General features: G+C 34.6%; 1 protein-coding gene across 2 annotated transcripts in view; it reads left to right on the top strand.

The window, feature by feature from the left end:
• The window catches only part of LOC128988450 (ski oncogene-like), a 130,169-nt gene extending 106,693 nt beyond the window's left edge, over positions 1–23,476 (top strand). For both annotated transcript variants that reach the window (XM_054409743.1, XM_054409742.1), the window contains 5 exons: positions 15,497–15,723; positions 16,754–16,907; positions 17,639–17,783; positions 18,442–18,623; positions 19,460–23,476. In XM_054409743.1, coding sequence (XP_054265718.1) covers positions 15,497–15,723; positions 16,754–16,907; positions 17,639–17,783; positions 18,442–18,623; positions 19,460–19,573 — 822 coding nt within the window. In that variant the 3' untranslated portion in view covers positions 19,574–23,476. The remainder of the gene's footprint in view (positions 1–15,496; positions 15,724–16,753; positions 16,908–17,638; positions 17,784–18,441; positions 18,624–19,459) is intronic.
• Positions 23,477–23,683: the final 207 nt, after the last annotated feature.

Here is a 23,683-nt window from a genome sequence, read left to right as displayed (position 1 = left end):
AATAAGTAAAGATAGACATTTAGGATGTAACATACTGGATGCATTTTTTACACCTGCATGACTTAATCTTCAATCAAACATTGTAAACCAATCATCGATACAACGCTAGGAATGCTAGGAAGTAGTTATTGCTTTTCGTAACCTCGCGATGATAAATTTACGGTCTCTGCTTCCAAATCTTGGAGCGGTCAAAAAAGCGACGGCGAAGAACAAAGACCTAACCGCCACCGCAGGCTGGTCCTTCGATTCTATGATTTATTGCTTCCGTTGAAAACCGCAATGACCAATGACGGACGATGCCTACTGTTCATTCATCATTGGTTCTGGCTGGAAAATCCAGCGTATTGTGCAAAGGTAGCATGAAGTTGCGTCGTGCAATTGCGCCAAGCCCTCAAAGGGTTCCAAACAAATGTTCAGTTGCGCCAAACCCAAGCCAGGTAGGGGTGAGTTGCCAGTGAAGGAATTGCCTAGTTCAAGTGTCATATGTCGGCCTACGATTCGCGGACCGAGGAGCGCACAATACCTGCTCTAATGGGAGGTCATAAATAAAATCCGTAGGGGTAGGACCAAGGAGCGCAGAGGGATTCGCGGACCGAGGAGCGCACAATACCTGCTCTAATGGGAGGTCATAAATAAAATCCGTAGGGGTAGGACCAAGGAGCGCAGAGGTACCTTGCGCGCCTCGGTCCTACCCATGCAAGGAACTAATCCCCTAATTATACGGATTAAAAGAGACAATGGCTGGGTCAACCCTGCAAGTAAATCCCATTAGTCGTGCCTCATTGAATACACTACTTTAAAATGAAAATGTAAGGAGTAATTTTGAAACTATAAATATGTTAACAGAGACAATGCAAGATACTGTATTATGCATTCGAAGTAGTTATCTTAAAAACAGTTGGTTTTTGTCCTACGTTAATAAGCCCATTTTCAATGCAGACAAACTGCATATTTTTCTAAGTGCAGTTTAATAAAAATTGAATATTTATCACTAAATAGTACGTAACTAAATTTGCATTATTCTATTATAATTAAAATCATATTAGATTATTCGAGACAGCTTAACTTTCTCTCTGCGTTTCAGAACTATCAAATGTTTACATTATTTTGTTTTGCAGGTATAGTTTATACAATTTTGAAATAGCTTTGAATGCATGAGGACTATTAATTGCTTATAGCATGCATGATTCTACGTGATTTGTTTTGATCATCGACCCGTGATTCAACCTTCGTCTCCGTCCTGTGGAAACACCTGACATTTTATCTCGTGATAGAGGTTAGGATATTGAATGACTTAATATTACCGGACGTTCGTACTATTTAGGAGCAACGCATACCATTCTTGAAACTAATTCTTAAGAACAACATTATATTATGTTGTGCATTTCCGGATTAGGTGGGTGAGCCTACTGCTGAAAGTGATATTCGCCAAATGACAATGTGCCTGGGCTAAATTTACTTCAAAAAGTAGTGTTGTTTACATAGGCTTTGTTTAAATCTAAAAATACTTTTTGAATAAGAATTACTTAGGTTTTTCTGAAAGTATATATTTAGAAATATCTTAAAATAAATCGATTATTTTGTTTCGTTTACTTTTTTAACTGTTGTATTGCCAACAAAAAAGTGTATCTATAGTTGTGGACAGGGTATCTCCGGACCAGGAAAAGGAGACCTACCTGCCTCGGCTATTGTGAGGTGGCCCGCCTGGCTGACCCTAATTAATGCTGCTTGGCTGCGCTCAACGAAAACAACAACTAGATACCCAATACCATAAACTTAAGTTAAGTTATTTACAAAAATTATTAATATTTGTTATCATATAATGTTTTGTTTTAAAATGTAGATTATTTTGATACTAAATTTGATGTAAATCGGCCAATTTTGACCATTTGTGCCGCCAAACTAGTTTTTCTTTTAAAAACTATTTTTTAATAAAAAATGAAAATTGAATATAATTTACATCAAAGCGTGAGCATAAGGAGGAATAACAAAATGCGTATGTATGAATGTATTAACATTTTATTTCATCGTAAAATAAATAGATCGTTTGAATACAAATTTGAAAACATAATTTTTATCAGTAACTTGATTTACTGTACAATATTTCTACTGATTCTAAATTTATCAAAACGCAAAGGCACAAAATACGAAAAAACAACACGACATAAATTAAAACATAGAGCACAGTGTGATAGTTGTAGCTAAAATTTAACTAATACTAAATAGGCATAACGCATGTGTAATGTAATATAAAAATAAGCAACATACAAGAACTGTTTCTAAAATGAATAGGGACAAAAGGCCAAGGAAAAGAATGTCGTTGTCGCTGTTTACGATCAAGAAGCTGTTATTTTGTTATTTGTTCCTGTTATTTTTTTACGAAATACAATGGAATATAAATATTTATTGACATTTTATTCATAACAAGTCACTCCTTTTGTATAAACAAAGAAAGTATCCTACTAAAAAGCAATTAATACGTGAACTTTATGTGAGCTATTATGGACACTACTATATAAATTATAACAACTTGAAACGTTCTCCTGTAAAAATAGTTTTTTTAGTTGTGTCGTTTTTCTTCTGCATTAATGAAATAAACTAAGAAACCAGCTATTCATTCAAACGAGCTATTTATTTTTGTTATGACGGAATAAAAAGTTTATACAATCGTACAAAGGCATTTTGTTATCCCTCCATATGCTCACGCTTTGATGTAAATTATATTCCATTTTATTGTTTATTAAAAATTAGTTTTTAAAAGAAAAACTAGTTTGGCGGCACAAATGGTAAAAATTGGCCGATTTACATCAAATTTAGTATCAAAATAATCTACATTTTAAAACAAAACATTATATGATAATCAATATTAATAATTTTTGTAAATAACATAACTTAAGTTTATGGTATATGGTGCCTAGTTATTGTTTCGTTGAGCGCAGCCAAGCGACATTAATTAGGGTCGGTCGGTCGGGCAACTCCACAATAGCAGAGTCAGGTAGGCCTCCTTTTCCTGGTCCGGAGATACCCTGTCCACAACTATAATGAAAGCATCTACTCCTCAAGATCCTATCATTATTCCCAACTGTTTAGACAAGCACAAATTTGTTTAATCAGAATTTACTTGGCTATTTCCAAAGTAATGGTTTAAGCATCGTTTAAGAGGGTTCCCTACCCCCGCCGAAAAACGCCAGAAAACCGCTTCGCGCGGTATCATATAGCGATTCTAGTTTTAACATTTAAATTGTGAACCAAACACCATTTTGTACATAAAGAGTGGTTCTACTAAGTTTGCTTTTTAAAAAATGTCTATGCTTACGCAATCAAGGGCAACGACTTGTCAAATTTAGTGAACTTTAACTGTAAAGTTCACTAACTTTGACAAGTCGTTGCCCTTGATTGCGTAAGCATAGACATTTTTTAAAAAGCAAACTTAGTAGAACCACTCTTTATGTACAAAATGGTGTTTGGTTCACAATTTAAATGTTAAAACTAGAATCGCTATATGATACCGCGCGAAGCGGTTTTCTAACGTTTTTCGGCGGGGGTAGGGAACCCTCTTAAGAGTCTTCCTTAGTGGAAGCCATGTTGGATTTCTTCCCCATAAGAACAATGTTAACTTTGGGTCCAAATATCTCATCAGCAAATTGTCATATAATTATGGATAAGGAGTTAAATTTAAGGAATTGCGGTCCTCTAGAGATTGACGTTTTTTATTTCACAATTTTTAATTTTTATAATGAATAATTGATTATTAATTAGCTTAAAATTAAGCTTATTATTGAAAGGAAATGAAAATGGATTTTCGAAATTCAAAAACCTCAGTCACGAGTCTATTATGTTGAAAATACAAATTATAAATTTCAAAGCTATATCTTAACAAATAACGCCGTTACGTTTCCACAAATGATGTAATGTTTAACATTGTTCTTATGGGGAAGAAATCCAACATGGCTTCCACTAAGGAAGACTCTTAAGTAGATTTTATAGCCTCCGGATTACCAATAGATATAAAAATAATTACTATATTTTAATGCTAAATTCAAATAACAATAACCGGCACATACTCTAAAAGGAATTCTAAAAAAAGAGTAAACTACAAAAATTAAAACTTGTCTTTATTCAAGTATTGTTACCAGTTACAAAGTAAATTATCAATTATAAAAAAATAAACTTTTGAGTCTAGAATCAAATAAGAGATAATAAGTAATGAGTAACTTACAATCAGTGACGTGGGTTTTTTTTTTTTTAATTTCTTGCAGTACATCTAATAAGGTGACCAATTTTACAAATTCGTTACCGGTGCAGATTCCTAAAGAATTCTCGGTTAATGTTAACGGTGCAATTGGTACATTTTCTAACTAATGTCAAAGATTCGTGGGTAAAAATACTTCATTGGGGCAAATAAATCCTAATCAGAGTGCACCATTAGTCAGCATCCACAATGTAATATATTGTGATTTTTCTTTAAATGAACAATAACTGTTTCATCTAAATAAGGCTATATGATTATTTCAAGGCAAAATAATCAAACTTATTTATCCAGCGAGAACAAAGTTATTTTTTAAAAACATCAAACCGTAGGCCTACAGTTTAAACATTTTTTAGGCCTATACAAACATTAGTAACAATGAATTATGTTGTTTGACGTTGTGACATGTTGCTATTTAGACATTGTGATGACAATGTTATATTATACATCATTTGTGTCATTTAACAAACGTTTTACATGGTGACAACATAAACGCCAAATATAGATGATAATTCGAAAACTAAAAGAAAGTAATACAAATTGAGTTTAAATTAGGAAGATGATTTGGAATTGCAATAACTTTAAAATTATATGGAATTTGATTCATGCCACCATATAAAGTGTTGGCTAAGTAACTTTAAAAATTATTGTTCCTTTGTAAAATCATGTTTTTGTAATATTATGTTTTCACTGTTGGCATTAAAAAGTAAAGCTTGCCTCCTAAGTAATGTGAAATGAATTGAGAATGGCCCGTATTGTATTTTTGGAAAAAATATATGGGATTCGAAATAGTACAAAATTGTCCACATAAAAAGTCATCATTTTGACACAAATACAATATACATAGTAAAATTCTGACTCCGATCCTTGCTCTCGAGTCTGAGAAACTGCAAAGTATATCAACTATATACTGTATTGGTACGTATGTTTTGTATTACCTTTTCTTTTTATCAATCAATGGAAAAATAAAGTACTTCAATGGATATGCGCATTTTACATATCATAAAGAAGAGATGGTTTCTGTCTGTTGAATTTACCTATGAAACTAAGATGTAAAATTCGGGTTTTTTTATCAATGGTGGGTACACGTTGAAAGCATTTAATTGTATTCATGGATTTAAATTAGCTAGGATTTTACAAACCATTACTGCATAAAAATTAGTATATTTCATAGCGAGGGGTCCCATTGCAAATTTGCACATTTTAATAGGGTTCAACACCTTTTCTAAGGTAAAACTAACGGTGCAATACCCCTTTATTTTCAAAGATTATGTTTGTTTAAAGCAGTTATTAAAAGTGAATAAACTTACTAATTTACAATAATTTCCATTCATTGATTTTAGATCCACACCATGAAGACTAAAGTCACCTACCTTAATCAAGTCGCAATTATTAAAAAGTAGCCTATTTGAAATCCATTTTTATAAAATAAAAAAAATCTAAATGTGGTTTAACATTCAACTGAAGGATCAGCTTTTATATTGCAATTTAAATTCGAAAGTGAAAGTGTACGGCCTGGTAATTTGTTGATACATTAGTTTGGTAATAAGTTGCACTAGAAAAATATACCTGATCCAATGGTGTAGTCAGTGAGGCGCGACTAATGGGATTTACTCGCAGGGTCGACTCAAGCATTGTCTTGTTCAACCCTCGTAAGTAGGGGATTAGTTCCTTGCACGGGTAGGACCAAGGAGCGCAAGCACCTCTGCGCTCCTTGGTCCTACCCCGACGAATTCTTCGGCCGAGGGGTTGACAGTTTTACGACTTGCGCTCCTCTGTCCGTTTCCCGCGCAGAGGTACCTTGCGCGCCTCGGTCCTACCCATGCAAGGAACTAATCCCCTAATTATACGGATTAAAAGAGACAATGGCTGGGTCAACCCTGCAAGTAAATCCCATTAGTCGTGCCTCATTGAATACACTACTTTAAAATGAAAATGTAAGGAGTAATTTTGAAACTATAAATATGTTAACAGAGACAATGCAAGATACTGTATTATGCATTCGAAGTAGTTATCTTAAAAACAGTTGGTTTTTGTCCTACGTTAATAAGCCCATTTTCAATGCAGACAAACTGCATATTTTTCTAAGTGCAGTTTAATAAAAATTGAATATTTATCACTAAATAGTACGTAACTAAATTTGCATTATTCTATTATAATTAAAATCATATTAGATTATTCGAGACAGCTTAACTTTCTCTCTGCGTTTCAGAACTATCAAATGTTTACATTATTTTGTTTTGCAGGTATAGTTTATACAATTTTGAAATAGCTTTGAATGCATGAGGACTATTAATTGCTTATAGCATGCATGATTCTACGTGATTTGTTTTGATCATCGACCCGTGATTCAACCTTCGTCTCCGTCCTGTGGAAACACCTGACATTTTATCTCGTGATAGAGGTTAGGATATTGAATGACTTAATATTACCGGACGTTCGTACTATTTAGGAGCAACGCATACCATTCTTGAAACTAATTCTTAAGAACAACATTATATTATGTTGTGCATTTCCGGATTAGGTGGGTGAGCCTACTGCTGAAAGTGATATTCGCCAAATGACAATGTGCCTGGGCTAAATTTACTTCAAAAAGTAGTGTTGTTTACATAGGCTTTGTTTAAATCTAAAAATACTTTTTGAATAAGAATTACTTAGGTTTTTCTGAAAGTATATATTTAGAAATATCTTAAAATAAATCGATTATTTTGTTTCGTTTACTTTTTTAACTGTTGTATTGCCAACAAAAAAGTGTATCTATAGTTGTGGACAGGGTATCTCCGGACCAGGAAAAGGAGACCTACCTGCCTCGGCTATTGTGAGGTGGCCCGCCTGGCTGACCCTAATTAATGCTGCTTGGCTGCGCTCAACGAAAACAACAACTAGATACCCAATACCATAAACTTAAGTTAAGTTATTTACAAAAATTATTAATATTTGTTATCATATAATGTTTTGTTTTAAAATGTAGATTATTTTGATACTAAATTTGATGTAAATCGGCCAATTTTGACCATTTGTGCCGCCAAACTAGTTTTTCTTTTAAAAACTATTTTTTAATAAAAAATGAAAATTGAATATAATTTACATCAAAGCGTGAGCATAAGGAGGAATAACAAAATGCGTATGTATGAATGTATTAACATTTTATTTCATCGTAAAATAAATAGATCGTTTGAATACAAATTTGAAAACATAATTTTTATCAGTAACTTGATTTACTGTACAATATTTCTACTGATTCTAAATTTATCAAAACGCAAAGGCACAAAATACGAAAAAACAACACGACATAAATTAAAACATAGAGCACAGTGTGATAGTTGTAGCTAAAATTTAACTAATACTAAATAGGCATAACGCATGTGTAATGTAATATAAAAATAAGCAACATACAAGAACTGTTTCTAAAATGAATAGGGACAAAAGGCCAAGGAAAAGAATGTCGTTGTCGCTGTTTACGATCAAGAAGCTGTTATTTTGTTATTTGTTCCTGTTATTTTTTTACGAAATACAATGGAATATAAATATTTATTGACATTTTATTCATAACAAGTCACTCCTTTTGTATAAACAAAGAAAGTATCCTACTAAAAAGCAATTAATACGTGAACTTTATGTGAGCTATTATGGACACTACTATATAAATTATAACAACTTGAAACGTTCTCCTGTAAAAATAGTTTTTTTAGTTGTGTCGTTTTTCTTCTGCATTAATGAAATAAACTAAGAAACCAGCTATTCATTCAAACGAGCTATTTATTTTTGTTATGACGGAATAAAAAGTTTATACAATCGTACAAAGGCATTTTGTTATCCCTCCATATGCTCACGCTTTGATGTAAATTATATTCCATTTTATTGTTTATTAAAAATTAGTTTTTAAAAGAAAAACTAGTTTGGCGGCACAAATGGTAAAAATTGGCCGATTTACATCAAATTTAGTATCAAAATAATCTACATTTTAAAACAAAACATTATATGATAATCAATATTAATAATTTTTGTAAATAACATAACTTAAGTTTATGGTATATGGTGCCTAGTTATTGTTTCGTTGAGCGCAGCCAAGCGACATTAATTAGGGTCGGTCGGTCGGGCAACTCCACAATAGCAGAGTCAGGTAGGCCTCCTTTTCCTGGTCCGGAGATACCCTGTCCACAACTATAATGAAAGCATCTACTCCTCAAGATCCTATCATTATTCCCAACTGTTTAGACAAGCACAAATTTGTTTAATCAGAATTTACTTGGCTATTTCCAAAGTAATGGTTTAAGCATCGTTTAAGAGGGTTCCCTACCCCCGCCGAAAAACGCCAGAAAACCGCTTCGCGCGGTATCATATAGCGATTCTAGTTTTAACATTTAAATTGTGAACCAAACACCATTTTGTACATAAAGAGTGGTTCTACTAAGTTTGCTTTTTAAAAAATGTCTATGCTTACGCAATCAAGGGCAACGACTTGTCAAATTTAGTGAACTTTAACTGTAAAGTTCACTAACTTTGACAAGTCGTTGCCCTTGATTGCGTAAGCATAGACATTTTTTAAAAAGCAAACTTAGTAGAACCACTCTTTATGTACAAAATGGTGTTTGGTTCACAATTTAAATGTTAAAACTAGAATCGCTATATGATACCGCGCGAAGCGGTTTTCTAACGTTTTTCGGCGGGGGTAGGGAACCCTCTTAAGAGTCTTCCTTAGTGGAAGCCATGTTGGATTTCTTCCCCATAAGAACAATGTTAACTTTGGGTCCAAATATCTCATCAGCAAATTGTCATATAATTATGGATAAGGAGTTAAATTTAAGGAATTGCGGTCCTCTAGAGATTGACGTTTTTTATTTCACAATTTTTAATTTTTATAATGAATAATTGATTATTAATTAGCTTAAAATTAAGCTTATTATTGAAAGGAAATGAAAATGGATTTTCGAAATTCAAAAACCTCAGTCACGAGTCTATTATGTTGAAAATACAAATTATAAATTTCAAAGCTATATCTTAACAAATAACGCCGTTACGTTTCCACAAATGATGTAATGTTTAACATTGTTCTTATGGGGAAGAAATCCAACATGGCTTCCACTAAGGAAGACTCTTAAGTAGATTTTATAGCCTCCGGATTACCAATAGATATAAAAATAATTACTATATTTTAATGCTAAATTCAAATAACAATAACCGGCACATACTCTAAAAGGAATTCTAAAAAAAGAGTAAACTACAAAAATTAAAACTTGTCTTTATTCAAGTATTGTTACCAGTTACAAAGTAAATTATCAATTATAAAAAAATAAACTTTTGAGTCTAGAATCAAATAAGAGATAATAAGTAATGAGTAACTTACAATCAGTGACGTGGGTTTTTTTTTTTTTTAATTTCTTGCAGTACATCTAATAAGGTGACCAATTTTACAAATTCGTTACCGGTGCAGATTCCTAAAGAATTCTCGGTTAATGTTAACGGTGCAATTGGTACATTTTCTAACTAATGTCAAAGATTCGTGGGTAAAAATACTTCATTGGGGCAAATAAATCCTAATCAGAGTGCACCATTAGTCAGCATCCACAATGTAATATATTGTGATTTTTCTTTAAATGAACAATAACTGTTTCATCTAAATAAGGCTATATGATTATTTCAAGGCAAAATAATCAAACTTATTTATCCAGCGAGAACAAAGTTATTTTTTAAAAACATCAAACCGTAGGCCTACAGTTTAAACATTTTTTAGGCCTATACAAACATTAGTAACAATGAATTATGTTGTTTGACGTTGTGACATGTTGCTATTTAGACATTGTGATGACAATGTTATATTATACATCATTTGTGTCATTTAACAAACGTTTTACATGGTGACAACATAAACGCCAAATATAGATGATAATTCGAAAACTAAAAGAAAGTAATACAAATTGAGTTTAAATTAGGAAGATGATTTGGAATTGCAATAACTTTAAAATTATATGGAATTTGATTCATGCCACCATATAAAGTGTTGGCTAAGTAACTTTAAAAATTATTGTTCCTTTGTAAAATCATGTTTTTGTAATATTATGTTTTCACTGTTGGCATTAAAAAGTAAAGCTTGCCTCCTAAGTAATGTGAAATGAATTGAGAATGGCCCGTATTGTATTTTTGGAAAAAATATATGGGATTCGAAATAGTACAAAATTGTCCACATAAAAAGTCATCATTTTGACACAAATACAATATACATAGTAAAATTCTGACTCCGATCCTTGCTCTCGAGTCTGAGAAACTGCAAAGTATATCAACTATATACTGTATTGGTACGTATGTTTTGTATTACCTTTTCTTTTTATCAATCAATGGAAAAATAAAGTACTTCAATGGATATGCGCATTTTACATATCATAAAGAAGAGATGGTTTCTGTCTGTTGAATTTACCTATGAAACTAAGATGTAAAATTCGGGTTTTTTTATCAATGGTGGGTACACGTTGAAAGCATTTAATTGTATTCATGGATTTAAATTAGCTAGGATTTTACAAACCATTACTGCATAAAAATTAGTATATTTCATAGCGAGGGGTCCCATTGCAAATTTGCACATTTTAATAGGGTTCAACACCTTTTCTAAGGTAAAACTAACGGTGCAATACCCCTTTATTTTCAAAGATTATGTTTGTTTAAAGCAGTTATTAAAAGTGAATAAACTTACTAATTTACAATAATTTCCATTCATTGATTTTAGATCCACACCATGAAGACTAAAGTCACCTACCTTAATCAAGTCGCAATTATTAAAAAGTAGCCTATTTGAAATCCATTTTTATAAAATAAAAAAAATCTAAATGTGGTTTAACATTCAACTGAAGGATCAGCTTTTATATTGCAATTTAAATTCGAAAGTGAAAGTGTACGGCCTGGTAATTTGTTGATACATTAGTTTGGTAATAAGTTGCACTAGAAAAATATACCTGATCCAATGGTGTAGTCAGTGAGGCGCGACTAATGGGATTTACTCGCAGGGTCGACTCAAGCATTGTCTTGTTCAACCCTCGTAAGTAGGGGATTAGTTCCTTGCACGGGTAGGACCAAGGAGCGCAAGCACCTCTGCGCTCCTTGGTCCTACCCCGACGAATTCTTCGGCCGAGGGGTTGACAGTTTTACGACTTGCGCTCCTCTGTCCGTTTCCCGTCGGCCTACAACATCGCGCCTCTCATCCTACACTCATCTCCATTCATACTTGGCTTAAAATACCTACTTTGAATGGTCGCCATTTCATTGAAAAGTAGTGAGCGCAATTCAGGAATACCCTACTACCTGACTCAGGTCAGTTGGCGCAAATAATGCCCACCCGAAGTTACAGCGTGTGCGTGATAAACTGACTGACTATGACTAATGGGGAAGATCAACCGGTAATGTGTGACAATGAACCAAAGCAATTTGCCCAGGTCCCTTTCGACGACGCTGAAGAATTATCAATATAAAAGGGGCTTTAATTAGGCCCTACTTATGAGAAAAAGTGACCATTCTTGAGTTTATTCGGAATTTAGATAAGGGTTATAATCAAAATTATTAGAATGCAGTCGAATCAAGAAAGGTTTGTGTCCTTTGGAAACCATGTGTTGTCTTTGTTGATAAGGCTTGTCACGATAATCTTTGACCACTTCTGACATAAACTCTGAGTTTTAACCTTTTTAGCAACCCCACTCTCTTCACTCGCTCTAACTCTCAATCCAGAATCCTACATGTTTTTAAGAGTGCTCACATTTGCCCTGACTTCTTCATTCTTCCCAAAATAAAAACAAATGTTTCACTTATTCCTCTAGCACCTTATATAATCTGCTAGACTCGCCCTGCCATGTGCTCGCAATATTTTAATTAGTGGATCAAGCTGCGCCGATGTGATAACCTCACTATAAATAGGCACACTGGTAATCTACGAGAGAGCCTAGGCCGCAACTTGGCGGGAACTCTTTGCCAGATTCGAGGCGACGCTTTTAGCGGGAACACCCATTACGGGATTACTCGCCTTTGAACCTGGCTCAAAACTTATCACAAAGGTCCCTGGACACGCAGTGTTTCAATGTTTGTAAAAGGTTGCAAAAATTGCAAAATGGGTATTAAATTACTAGAAAATCCCATTCTTAGGAAATTTAAAGTGCAAACAAAGGTTATAGAAGACCTAAAATTTAATTTGAAGGTCTAAGTTAACGATTCTCTGAGCAACTCATTAGAGAACAAAGTTATGACCGAAATATGTTTATCGAATACTGCACATAGCCTACATAGCTACAACTGCAAGGCGGTAGCATCGATTTATAATAAGTATTTATACATCGATGGTCGGTAGCTGATTATTTCTGTTCAATGGTATCGCATCGAATTACCGTACAAATCCATGACAGCGATATCTAGGTTCGAATCCTATTGTCCCTTATAAATCTTGCTACAGTACTAAATATAGTTGAAGACTATTGGATTTCGTAAGTAAATATTTGATTTCGCCCGATAACAATTATTTCAGTAATTCCAGCAGCATAAGCGCGAAAATGAAACCAAATCTAAATTAAAAGCATAGAACACTTACCAATAATAAAATAATAATTATTACAAATTCATTAGTACTGTTCATCCTACTGTAGGCTACTTGCTCACCCCTTACTTTGCTGGATACGTTCCGGGGCTATGTGGACAGGCAAATTTAAGGATAAGAAAACCAAACAATAAAGGGATCGTCATAACCTCAATATAAATGTAAACGTCTTAATTTTTATCAGAGAGACATGTAGCAATTGCATCGTAAAAAAACCTCCCACGCTCGGTACAAAAAGTCAAAACAAAACACGCATCGAATGGGTAAACTAGCTTTCAAAGGGGGGGGAGGGGGGCTGTGATTGGATGAAGTTTACGACACAAAGTTAACAAAAGCCGAACTTATAGTCCGGTTTACTGTCCGCCGTACGGTTTTATGAGCCCGACTTTTTGATTATAGTTTTGTTCACTAAAACATAATTTGAATTTTATGCAACGGCAGTAAAGTCGCAGACGACGGCGTCTCGCTATTGGACCTATGGGCCCGCTTGTCTAATTAAGGCCTTTTAACAGACGGTATAAAATAACATTTGGGCAACGATAGCCCCCTAATTACAAATCCTATCCCACTCGTAGGGTTTCGAAATCAGGCGGAATTCGTTTCGGCGATGTCAGTGGATGCTGGTTTCTAGAATTGTAAAATAGGTAAAAAGTAAACTATACTGAATTTGAGGACCTTTTCCATTAATTCACCACCTAGTTTTGGAGCAATAGATTGTTAGCAATAGAAGTGGTAATGAATTAGTTTATTTAGGTTAGTTTTTGAACCTAACCTAACCACTTTCCACTAGTGTGGTAGTGAATTAACGGAAAAGGTCAGAATTTGAAATCGGATAATAAGATGAGGTAAGCTACGTACTTTAAAACATACTGTATGAAAGTTCACGAAACCCCTTTTCAACGAGGCAAAAATAAGGAAAAAGGAGAAGCATGTCCTGACGCCCCATTCATGTAGCTCTTAAGGAGGCGTTATTAATTCTTCTTCTTATTTATTTACTGCACTGACACTATGTTGCACTCAAAATCGTAACGATGTTATCTTAGATCGTCCACGTGGCAAGTGTGTAGAGACTTACATTGTAAAGCCAATTTGGCCCGCGCCGCGACATTCCCCGCTACCAGCCAAGCTTATCTGCTTAATTTATTGATAAAGAGCTACGTAGATTTGGCAACTTAGTAGTATCATTTTAATTTAGTTCTACACGTTCAGGTGCATATTTCCCATTTAATGGGCGCCGTAATTTCCCGGGTGACAAGTCGTAATTTTAGACACGCAAGTGAAACGCGAGTGATTTATTACTCTCGGATTTACTTTTTCGTTGATTATGCAAAGTGTAGTAGATTTATTATGTGTTTTCAACAAGTTTTATCATCATGATTCTTTAAGGGGACGCGGTCTGGTTATGTGTAACCAGATCGCCGATTTGATCCCGAGAAAGTTAGTGGTTTTGGTTTTCATTGTGTGGAACTGGACCTTCCCCTGAAATTTGGCTTAAAAATCGTGCTAGCTAAGGAAACATATGATCTTCATCAGTAACACAGCTTCACAACAAGGCATCTGAATACATTCAATCCCCATCCTCTAGTTATTCAGGTTGAACATACATCATTGCATCTCTAACTCACTAACGATCAATAATACTTAAAACAGAACAGTTTCCTTGCACGATTTTGATATCTTTCTAGCTACAAGTTCCTTAGAAAACTTGCTTAGCTGGGTTCTATTTGGGGTGAACTGTCCATGTGTGTCAACTTACATTATGAACATTCGGTTTCGGTTGGATGTCCACAGTCCGAGATATATGTATCTCAGTAGCAGACAGCCGCACCTGCTATGCAGTCCCGGGGTGGCGGGAAGCAGACGTCGCGTAGGGGTGGTACCAGACCGTCGTCATGGCAACCATGAATGAACAACGCGACGCGGGGAGCTAGCTGCCCTTGACCTAGTACAGCCCCCTCCCTCTCACAACAGCCCTGATATTGAGCTTATCACCCCAGACTTACCTGGGACTGGGATTAAGTCCTGATAAGCAGTCATTGCTGCAACGCTGCAACCTACATCTTGTGTGAGGGGAGTTAAGTCCCAAAAATCCATGTCGAAATGTCGGGATTGGAGTAATTTTTCAAAGTTAGGAAGTGAACTGTACTGAAACATTTTTTGAGCTAAAAAGATATCTGAGTGGTCAAAATCCAGATGTAGTTGTTGGAATCTCTGGATTGGAATAGTTGAAGTCCTAGGATTGAAGTGGTCATAACCCTGGGACCGGAATTGTTTGAGTGATATCCTGAGATTGGAACTGCTAAGATGGTGGTGAAATAGTACACTAGGAGAGTTGTTAAAATCTTGAGATTTGGATCAGAACTATCAAGCTTGAATGCACTAGTTAAACTTTAAATAGAAAATATTATAGCCTATCTATCATCTAAATTTAACAATCTAATAGCTCATTAATTAAACTCTCAAGGAAATCGATAATATCACTTTCATGTAAAAGATTTTCCAAATTTAGTAAGTCTATGTGATTTGACAAGTTGTGGAGCTATTATCAACCTACTTTTATTGAACTGACCTGGCCAAAGAAACCTTAAATCTTTGTCAATAATCTACTTATTTCTTTTTCATCCTCTGAATATAGGTGCACCCTGGTGCTCTTGGTAACGGTCCATGTATTGTTACAGATCGAGGAGTGTATGGAGGTGGTGGGAGACAAGTTGATAGAGGAGGATGAGGTGGTGGCCTGCAAGAGAGCTAAGCTGGAGGACAGCGGGCTACTCAGTCCGTCAGCGGCGGCAGTGTACCTGCAGCACTACGATGCATTCCACTACTACAACAACTGGTACGAGAGCTGGGCCAGGAACATGGGCGCGTGGAGACCCTGGCCCTCCTTGAGCAAAGAAAGCAAACAGTGAGTAGACAAAAGAGTTCATAAAATTTGGCAAAAAAAACTTGGTCGTGCAATAATTGCACCAAAGAGTTTCTTAATTGCGCCAAGCCCAAGGTAGGGGTGAGTTGCAGGCAGAAGCAATCTCCTTGTTTACATGTCATCCTCTCCTAACCTCCTATTCTATCCTAATCTAACCTAACCAAACCTACTCAATTATACAGTCAAAGAGGGCCGCCACTTTGCTTAGTTAAGGAACGTATCGGGTGGCTCCATGGAGCAGTTGGCGCAATTAATGCCTGCCCAAAAACTTTGATCCCGAGTTTCTACTAGACCATACAAGTTAAGTAGGAAAACAAAGGACAATTTGTATATCTTGTGAATGGCAAATTACATTTTCTAATGGTAAACATAAATTTGACTAGCTTGAGTGAAGTGTTGGAATAAAAACACAATGATATTATTTCTTCCATTGTAACAACTACTCAATACGACAAAAACATTTTCTACTTTCTTAGTGTCTTCATGGTCATATAACGAATTTGAGATTCAAAATTAGATACTAATATTATAAGGACCCACTCTTTAAATGGGCTGACTGAGCTAGCCCAGAGTGCCACATTTGTAAGGGCACTGACTTCCCAACAAGTTTGTATTCCGATATTTTTTTGATTAATTTGCTAAAAAATATAAAATACACAATTCTTAATCAGTATTATAACCTTCAAATGGCGTTACACTAGTTTCCAGATACTTTAATTTCAATAATTTGCCCAGTAAGGAGGATTTTAGTTAGGAGGTGCTATTTACCATAAACCTTGGCCTGGATAGTATTATTCATAAAACAATGAAACAAACATTTTATAACCCAAGGATTTTGCATACAGACAAAACTGGAACACAAGATACTAAGGATTCAAAATGTATATTTCAAACCATTCGTAATCAGGTGATAAAGAATCACACTATCAAAACAATGCTTTAGCCCAAATCCAACAAAGTTTATGAGAATCATGTTTTGTTGTTAAAGACTTATCTGATGGTTCTGTTCCAGTGTTCCAGCGTATTTAAGCCACGACCCGCCTGTCCTGCTCCATCCTGAGAGAGTTGTTCCGCTGTCCCAGATGGAACAATTTGAGAGCAACTTCCAGCCCAATGTTGCCCTAGCACCACCAGCTCATAGGCACGACTCAGTTCCAAAGCAAGAGGTTAGTTTAGCTGAAATATACAAGATATAATACTTGCCTGGTATTTAGAAGATTGGTGGTTTTATTCTGGTAAAAAATTTCCTTCTGAAACTGGACCCAGCTGTCATTTATGGGCTTTAAAATAACTAGCTGTTACCCACGGGCTCCACCCCGTTTACTACATAAGTATTAATAAAACTATTGATTGGTTAAGTTAAGCTGAAATAAACAAAGCAGAATACAGTAATGGTAATACAAACAAGTAATAACAGCTGAGATATTTTTAACATTAGGTAAATGGAAAGTTCCCTTTGGAAAACAATTACGACTTTATAGGGCTGGATAATTTTGCGCAAGGTTTCTCGTCATGACGAACATTTTAAGTATATGGTTTATGGGGGTGTGACTTGTTTTCTCACCATTTTGATCACTCATGTTAAAATATAGTGATGGTGTGTCAGCTGTAATCTAAAGATTTCATAGTACCATTGACTATTGGATACAAAAGTTGTATTAATAGTCAAAGATAGTACTTTCAACAGAGTATTTCCATTGGATGTCTTATAAACTCGGTTATTTAATTGCAAGCAAAGAAAACAAATGGAATAAGGATAGTTTAAATCATTTAATCAAATCCCCTTGCTAGTTGAAATTGATAAAATATTTTTTGCAGAAATATTTTGAAATTAATGTTGACATCTTTGAATTGATTGTTGGTATGCTGTTTTCCTCACCAGACTATTCTTTTCCAGCCAGTCACAGAGGGGAAGGAGAAGAGGCCGTTGTTAGCGCCAAAACAAGAACCACCCGCAACACCCACCGCATTATTCAACTCCGAGATAGAGCTGAGTACGGACACCGAGGACAGCGCTTCCGAGACCAACAACCACGAGAATGGTGAGGAAAATACCTTTAGCGGAAAACATGACGTTTTTATTAGCTACATTCAACTAGAACATTCTTGTAGATTTTGTAAAGATTTAAACATTCTACAATACAGAGAAAGTTATGCTCATTTTAGAGAGCTATCATTCTTTTTTCTGTATGGATGGGAGTGAAGGTGAGCTGGGTTACAACAATTTCACATAGCTATAAGCATGGCAGGATTGAACCCTTAATGCTGGTAATTTTGCTTTTGTGTGTGGCTTTTCATAAAGGGCAAGTTTTATGTAAACGAATGGTACAAACCCTGGCAATGTCAGTATCAAACGTCGACCTTTTGCTAAAAGGCATCATTCATTGATAGGTAGCCGACAAAAATCAGCCAGGTCTAGAATCCATCCCACTCTGGATCAAAATGGCAGCCCGTTTTAGCAATAAGCCGTTGGCAGTAAGGCTGCTGGTTTAGTTAGAGTGCATAACTACTGTGCTGGGGCTCAGATAATGTTTCTTGTGTAAAAAAACCCCTCATAGCTCTTGTGCTGTGTTACGACGCTTCTGTAGTTCAGAGATAGCCTTAAACTGTATGAATTAATGAGCTACCTCATGTAAATTTTATTGGTTGATTAAAATGTAATAAAAAGAGTAATCAACAATTTGACATGTTTTTGTTTAGCGGTCGGTAGCGTGGTGGAGCAGGTGGCAGCCGTACTGGATGCGCTTAGTGACGCGAAGGAGGCGACGAGACAGCGAGTGATCGGATTGGTGGAGAGGTTAGCCGTGCGGTTAGACCGGGTAGAGGCGGACAATCGCAGACTGAGAGAAGAGAACGACCAACTGCGCAAACAACTGCAGAGGGTAAGTCAATCACCCTTCAAAAAGTTAGAAATGCCCTCCTGGCTTTGTAAAAAGGAAAACGACTAGGCTTGTATCCTCTTAACTGATTTAGTGCTTATATGAAATTACATTATTGAAAGAAAATTGTTATATAAAATATTACTCAAATTTATTAAAAAGTAAACATTGCTTTAACTGAGTAGTCAGTGGTTGAAGTTTTTGTAAAATAATTTAAGGTTACCGTTATGATCCTGATAAGTCAGTTTTGATGGTTTAAGACTGGAATCGTTATCTGTAGTGATCATTTGCTTAATTAATGCCCCTGGATAAATGCTAGCTGATATTAATCCGTAACATACATACAGCTGTCATGTCATTCAATCAACACTCATCCTTCACTCGTAAAATACACACTGTTGTGTGTCTGGGCTTTTGAAATCTAATCTAATATATACATCCTAACTGAGAGTCAAAAAGTTACCTTTTCGATCCTGTTGTGAATGTTTTAGTATTTTAAATAAAAAAATAATTACGTAAAATTGAGCCACCATCACTAGTGAATTGGTGTGAATTACTGATTTGTTTGGAATATACAAACTTTTTAACCAAGCTTAGCAACAATAGCATACCGGTATTTTGTCGTATAAACTATCAAAATAACAAAAACTTAGTGCAAAGACAGTAGCACACATTTTGGGTTGTACAAATATATTCTATTAGAATATAGAATTGGCTTCAATATGTCCACTGGTACAAATGGTTGGTTGGATTTTCTACTACAGTATGTATAAGACAAAGATAATATTCACCTTAACAGTTACTTTCCTCTCTAGCAGTCAATTTGTTGCTTGTTGTAGTTCACCAAGGAGTGTGAGGAGTTGAAGAGTTCCCCCGCAGTACCTGAGCTGCCCCGCAGTAGCCCCGTCTCTGTCATCACCTCCCCCGCCATAGTCAAAACTGAACCCCAGTGAAGTTCCTTCTCACTCATCATGTTTTCTACTATTTCTTAATAACGTGTACAAATGTGAACTTTTCTAAATGTTTGTTGTTAACTTGTCAAATTTCCTTCCATTTTCTTATCTACTATCCCAGTCTGTGATAGCATTGCTTAGATAAGGACCAGTTAACAACAGAACATTGATTTTCTTTCTTCCGCAAGACTCTTGCTTGACTTTGGATCCTTACTTTTGTTGTTGAGACATTTTACTGCTATGTCGCAGATAACATTTTCTTTTTTAAAATAATTTGTAATATGTTTCTACATTTTTTTGTATAAATTATTTATTGAATCTGCTAGCAGTTTATAGAATTAGACTAGAAAAAAACCCTCTTTGGACAAACTTTTGATAAGTTCCTTATTTTACCTTGTTGCTGAAAAATGTAAGGACCTTAGATCTTGAGCAAAAGTCTTCAAACGTTTCTTATCATTTTAAGGGTAATAACTGCCATTTTTCTTTTATAAAAATTACTAAATATTGTCATTGTATTATACCTTGTAATTATATATTGTTGTCATTTTTATTATTTATCATTTGACTCTTAGAGAAAGAGTCGAATGTAAAACTAATTTACCAGAGAATAGTCACATATTATTATTTTATTACATTCAATGTAATTTACTTTAATATTTTATTTAGTTGGTATGTACGAGACTTTAGGAGCAAGCTTTACCTAATTTAACTATTTCGAGTTATTTTTTTGTGCCCAAAGATTACTCTGGGTAGAATAATGTGACCTTTAAGAAAAAAATTATAAATCCCTAAAATTATGAAAACCGTAAGCTTATTATATATCCATTTATATAAATCAAAATCATGGTGAGTAAGCTATCTAAACCATCTTAGTGAGCCTGCCAAAATTATTATAAAAATCATTATTAAAATGCTTAGATAAACCGCTCAAATACTTTTTTGTGCCTTCCAATAATTAATTATAACTTTGGTTTTTTGTATTCTCAAAAATGTAATAATTGAATGTACAACAACGATATATTTTAATATATGTAGATTTTTTATCAGATACCTTCTTTGAAAAGTTTAAATTAAATTTCCTTGTAATAAATTTGTAGTCACACATTTATTGTGATTAATTTATTGACTTAGAGGATTTTATTGATATCGTATAAATTGCATCCAGACAATTAACTAGAAATTATGTGTAAAATGTTATTGGTATTCCGTATTCTTTGCCTTTTATCAGTGTTGACTAAATGCAATCTTCAAAAGCTTGTAAATTAATAAGCATAAACATAAGCTTAGCCAGCATACTGCCAAAAGCATAAGTTTGTTTAATTAGTATTTTAACCAATACTGCCAGAGTTGTAACATTGTAATCAGACATTTTGACTTATTGTGTCATGTATTGTTAATTATTATCTGAATGTTGAACTATTATGTTTATTGTTTGTGAAGCAAGAGTAGCTTGTACTGAAAAGCCAATGAAATGCTCAATAAGTGCTCAAAGAAAAATTTGATAACCAATTTATTTATTTTTAATTAATTTTTGCACCTTAAAAATCGGCAACATACTTTACTTACATACTGTATAACTGAATTACCTGGCTGTTTTTAAACACCAAAATCAAACAGCATTTCTTTGAGCACTTTGAAGTAGTTTTGTATGTGACAAACATTGCTGACTTGGTCACCAATCCATACAACATAATCAGTACGATTTACTTTTTTTAGACGAATCAAGATGTGAAAATTATCTAAATAGAAGAAAAATGGCTACATTAATGTATTTTAATTGAGAGTACAAATCTGCATAGGTCGCGGCCTTCCGCACTTGTGTTAATCTTTGTAAATATATAAGTAAATATAATATTTATATTTGTCTCATGACATACGTGATGACGAGACATTGTCGTAGCATTGCTGGTAGCTGGCGTCATATTATTTGTGATCTCAGACCTTTAGAAACAAAAGTCAATTTATTTTCATTTCTTCAGCTTTACATCGGTGCTATTTGAACTGCGGTCTAAAGTTAAGTTGGGTTCAATCAGCTTGTTTGTGTATATATCTGTAGATACTGTGTACCTGAGGTAGTCGTTCACTGCCAACCGGTCGTAAACATGACGGGTTTGAACGGTAAAGTCGTGTCCGATCTGTGTACGGTTAGTTTATCGCTAAATTTATTGATTTTCCCTTCCGAGTTCCCCGCGGCTCAGATAAATGTTCAACGCTTCACTCCCATCATGTATAAATTTCTCTTAAGTTTTTTGCTGAAAAGACAGATCCAAAGTAGATTGCCCGAGCTAGACTGTGTATAATCTAAACCCCAGCACCACGAGAAATAGCCACAGATAGCTACTAGCCAATAGCCATGCTTCCCCACTCAACTCAATAGCCACAGATAGCCACTAGCCAATAGCCATGCTTCCCCACTCAACTCGTACCTGACCTTGTGTTAGAAGTTAGAGTTTGTACTTTTGAGTAGCAATTCACCGATTCAATTTTTAACCTTTTGATTTAATAAATTTAATGAAATTGGGTTGTTTTATTTACAGTTCCTGAAAGATTGTTAATTGCTGACTTTTTGTAGAGTTACTGTAATTATTTTACATTTTTACCGAGTTTTTAAACTGTTTAGCTACAAATTAAAATAGTACAGATTTTTAATGTAAACAATAATGAATTTTTGGGAATTTAGTTGTAATTGGTGAATTGGCAGCTCAACAGCACAAACAGAAAAAGATTGCTGTAGTATGTTGTAGGCAGATTATCAGGTATAGTTATTAGTAGCTGTGGCAAGCAGCAAGCCGTAACTGTAACGTAGCATTAACCATAACAGGTAGAGTGGCACGTATAGTCCGGACCCTACTGAAGCCGTTGTTTTATGTGTTAGTGAATACAGATCTTGCTTTGTTTTGTTTATGACTATTGTGTACATAAAGTTGATTATTGATATAAGAATTCTTAGTATAGAAATGCCCTTTTTGGGTACGTTGTTTTTATATTGTTTATTAGTGTTGACCCTGTAAATAGCAGTTGAAGACGACCCGAGTCAGCCGGTGTAACCACTCGTACCATAACTTTATATCTTTCCAAATGACTAATCGTTTTTTAGTTTTCATTTATTTATTTCCGAGCGAGGTTCGAATGTAGAAGCGACGGAAAAGAGAAGTAAGCGGGCTGTGATGGAATTTTTACGAGGGGTATTTTTGTAGTTTAGGGAGAAATTTGAGCTTGTTAGTATTTGGTGGGACGGTCATTCGAAAGTAAGCGTCAGAATGTTACGAGTTTGTATCGAGCGATGCATAAATATTGTTATCGAACCGAAAGTCAAGCCTTTTTTTAACGCAATTAGAATGTGACTGACTGAGCCTAATTTCCAATCGGAAATCTCTAAGAAACCACGTGTGTTCAAGTTTCCGAGTCTCGTTCTTTTGTGAAAACGCTGTTTTTTTATTGTTGTTGTATAGTTAAAAACTTTATATGATTAGTATATATTTTTAAAGAGACACTGCTATTGTATTATTTGTGTGTTAATTTCATTTGTCTGTTAGTTTGTGCCAATTCAGCTTTTGACGCTTGCTAGCGAGAGGGTTGACTATGTACATATTTATTAATTTATATTAATAGTAACGATTTTTACCCATAACGATGGGCATAAAGAAATGTAAAGAAATACCTCAATAACGAGTTTTATAGTACGATTTGCCATGAAGGTTAAGTCATAGAACGATACACGATTGACAAGCAAACTTTACTTCAGTTTTTTAATATTATTTATTCTTCTTTCCAAAACTAATGAATTGTTTAGTTTGTCTAGTATTTTATGCAACCAAAGTTGTTTTTAGTGAGGACCTCCCCGTTGTGGTACCTGTGATACAACTTAATTTTATTGAATTAAACTTTGCCCCATTTTGAAAACCGTCTTTCATTTTACCTTTCACCAGCATCATTGATAGTTGTAGAAAAGGTTTGTATCAAGGTCTGTATGCCTTTTCGATATGGTTAATTGTTTTTGTGATGATTCTATTAAAACTTTAGATGGCCATAATTTTCAAATGGATACAACAAGTTACTGAAATAATTATTTTTATTTGCAAAGACCTTCAAAATATAATGGGATTTTCC

This window comes from Macrosteles quadrilineatus, unplaced genomic scaffold (genome assembly GCF_028750875.1).
Source record: "Macrosteles quadrilineatus isolate MER2022 unplaced genomic scaffold, UCM_ALF_1.0 Scaffold_3__2_contigs__length_128488019, whole genome shotgun sequence".
Lineage (NCBI taxonomy): Eukaryota > Metazoa > Arthropoda > Insecta > Hemiptera > Cicadellidae > Macrosteles > Macrosteles quadrilineatus.
This window is presented reverse-complemented; position numbering and strand designations above follow the sequence as displayed.